Below are 2,101 nucleotides of genomic sequence, written 5' to 3'. Positions count from 1 at the left end.
CAGGTGGTCCTTCAACCCCACTTGAGTGGTAGAGGGATGTGAAACTCAGGGGAAGGAAAGGAGAGAAAAAAGACAGATCTAAAATGAAGACTACATAGAAACAATTAACCAGCTGGGCAGCCACGTCACGGTGAGGGACCAAGTGCACGGAGAATTGAGATTATAAAACATTGAAAAATAATTACTTGAAAACATCACTAAAGTGAAATCGACCCCAGTTATCAACCAAACCCAGGAAATAAGAGAAGATACCGGAGTTGTCTGAGAAAGTATAGAGATTGGAACAATGAAGAAAGACCTCTTCAAGATGCCTTCATCTGAATTTTTTCTCTGTTTTATCCCACTCCTGGGATGTCACTTGTGCCCTGATCCAGTCTACACAATGGTAATGCTCACCAAACCAACATGGAGATACGCTCCGATAGTATCTTTCTTTTTTCTTGCTAAAATTAGATAAGAACTTTTAAAATTTAACTCTGAGATCTCCTAATGGGAAGTAAAGGGTAGGAATTTTATATGATTGAGCTTTTGAAAAACTAAAAATAGCAAGAAGTTAATACAGTCTTTAACACGGTGCCTCAGAAATCACATTGCACGAACCCACATACTAGCTCTACCCCTTAGCAGTTACACAACCTAGTACCATTGGCTCATCTTCTGGTCTTCAGTCTCCTCATCAGAATATATAGATGATAATAATAGATCATTGTGAAGAGAAATCAAACAACTACATATGAAACATTGTTTAGGATGTTACCTTATTTAGATGGTGAGCATTATGCAAGGCTATTATTAAAAGAAATTGTGAAAAGAAAGACATCGAACTAGGAAATAAGAATGAAGAAAGGAGAGAAGGGAGGTAGAGAGCATGGGAGAGCAAAGAGGAGAGAGGAAGGGAAGGGAGGAAAGAAGAGAGAGAGGAAGGAGAGAGAGAGAAAAGGAGAGAGGAAAGAAAGGAGAGAATATTGTTTTGGGAAGTGTTTCAAGTGATTAACTTTTCATATTATAATTAAGATGCATTAATAAATAATATAATTAAAACTAGAATGGAAAGGGGACAGGTAGATATGTGTGGGAGCCCGCTGGCATTTGACATTGGAAAAGTAACTTCTACCATTGAGGCATTGACACAATCTATGACTCTATTTGGCTTTTCTGAGATGAGGGTCTCAGCTATGCAGATGAGATTGACCTGGAGCTCTCTGTGTAATCCAGGCTGAGCTCACTGTGTAATCCAGGCTGGGCATATGGGATTATCCAGGCTGGGCTTATGGGATTACGGGTGTTGACCTGGAGCTCACTGTAATCCAGACTAGTTTTATGGGATTACGGGCGTGCACCACCACGCCCGGCTCAAGGACTTTGTTAAGTTTGACCTTTGATCTCCTCCCTAATATTGCTTGATGTTTCCTGTTGGCTTGCCTTTAAAAGGAGCTGTTTCTGTGTAATAAATCGGACCTCTTGTCTCCACACTATTGAGTGTGCTGTCCTTTCTCAATCCTCACTCCCCAACTCAGGTACGCTCGTGTTGTGACGGCCGGACCGCCACAAGTGGCGCCCAACGTTGTGCCTGGGTATCGAGGGATCCAGTGAAGGACACCGCAGAGAAGAAGGAGGCCTCAACGAAAAGGTAAGGAGCGGTGAATTTTCTTGTAAATATTAAAAATGGGAGCCAGCATTAGTTACATGTTTTTTGTACATATTTTTAAAAATTTATTGAGTGTAGAGGAACCTGAATCTTATGATGAAAGTGAAACTATTGTTCCCACGGCTCCTCTGGAGCCCCTAGGCCCTGAGGAAGAAGCTGCTAAATATTATGAAAATGTATTGCAGCCTTCAATGGCAGCAGCCCATACTAAAGATTCGCAAAAAATTCAGTTGGAAGAGAGGATTGAAAAAATAGAAAAAGTGATGGAAAAAATAGAAAAACTGATAGAAAATCTATCACAACAGATGGAAGCTCAATGGACTAGTCATAAACCTCCTAAAAACATGCCTAGCCCAGTGGCAGATCTTAATCCTTCCCCTTGTGACAATCGGTTAGAAAAGGAACCTTCTTTGATTGCTTTGGCTTCAGGACCTTGTGAAGGCTGGAAGCCTG

General features: G+C 41.1%; 1 protein-coding gene across 1 annotated transcript in view; it reads left to right on the top strand.

The window, feature by feature from the left end:
- The first annotated feature begins 286 nt into the window (after nucleotides 1–286).
- Nucleotides 287–2,101, top strand: part of LOC104848488 (endogenous retrovirus group K member 5 Gag polyprotein-like) — a 3,647-nt gene continuing 1,832 nt past the window's right edge. The window contains exon 1 of the mRNA XM_010604518.1: nucleotides 287–385. Coding sequence (XP_010602820.1) covers nucleotides 287–385 — 99 coding nt within the window. The remainder of the gene's footprint in view (nucleotides 386–2,101) is intronic.

This window comes from Fukomys damarensis, unplaced genomic scaffold (genome assembly GCF_012274545.1).
Source record: "Fukomys damarensis isolate Sample0158 unplaced genomic scaffold, DMR_v1.0_HiC HiC_scaffold_12, whole genome shotgun sequence".
Taxonomy (NCBI): domain Eukaryota; kingdom Metazoa; phylum Chordata; class Mammalia; order Rodentia; family Bathyergidae; genus Fukomys; species Fukomys damarensis.
This window is presented reverse-complemented; position numbering and strand designations above follow the sequence as displayed.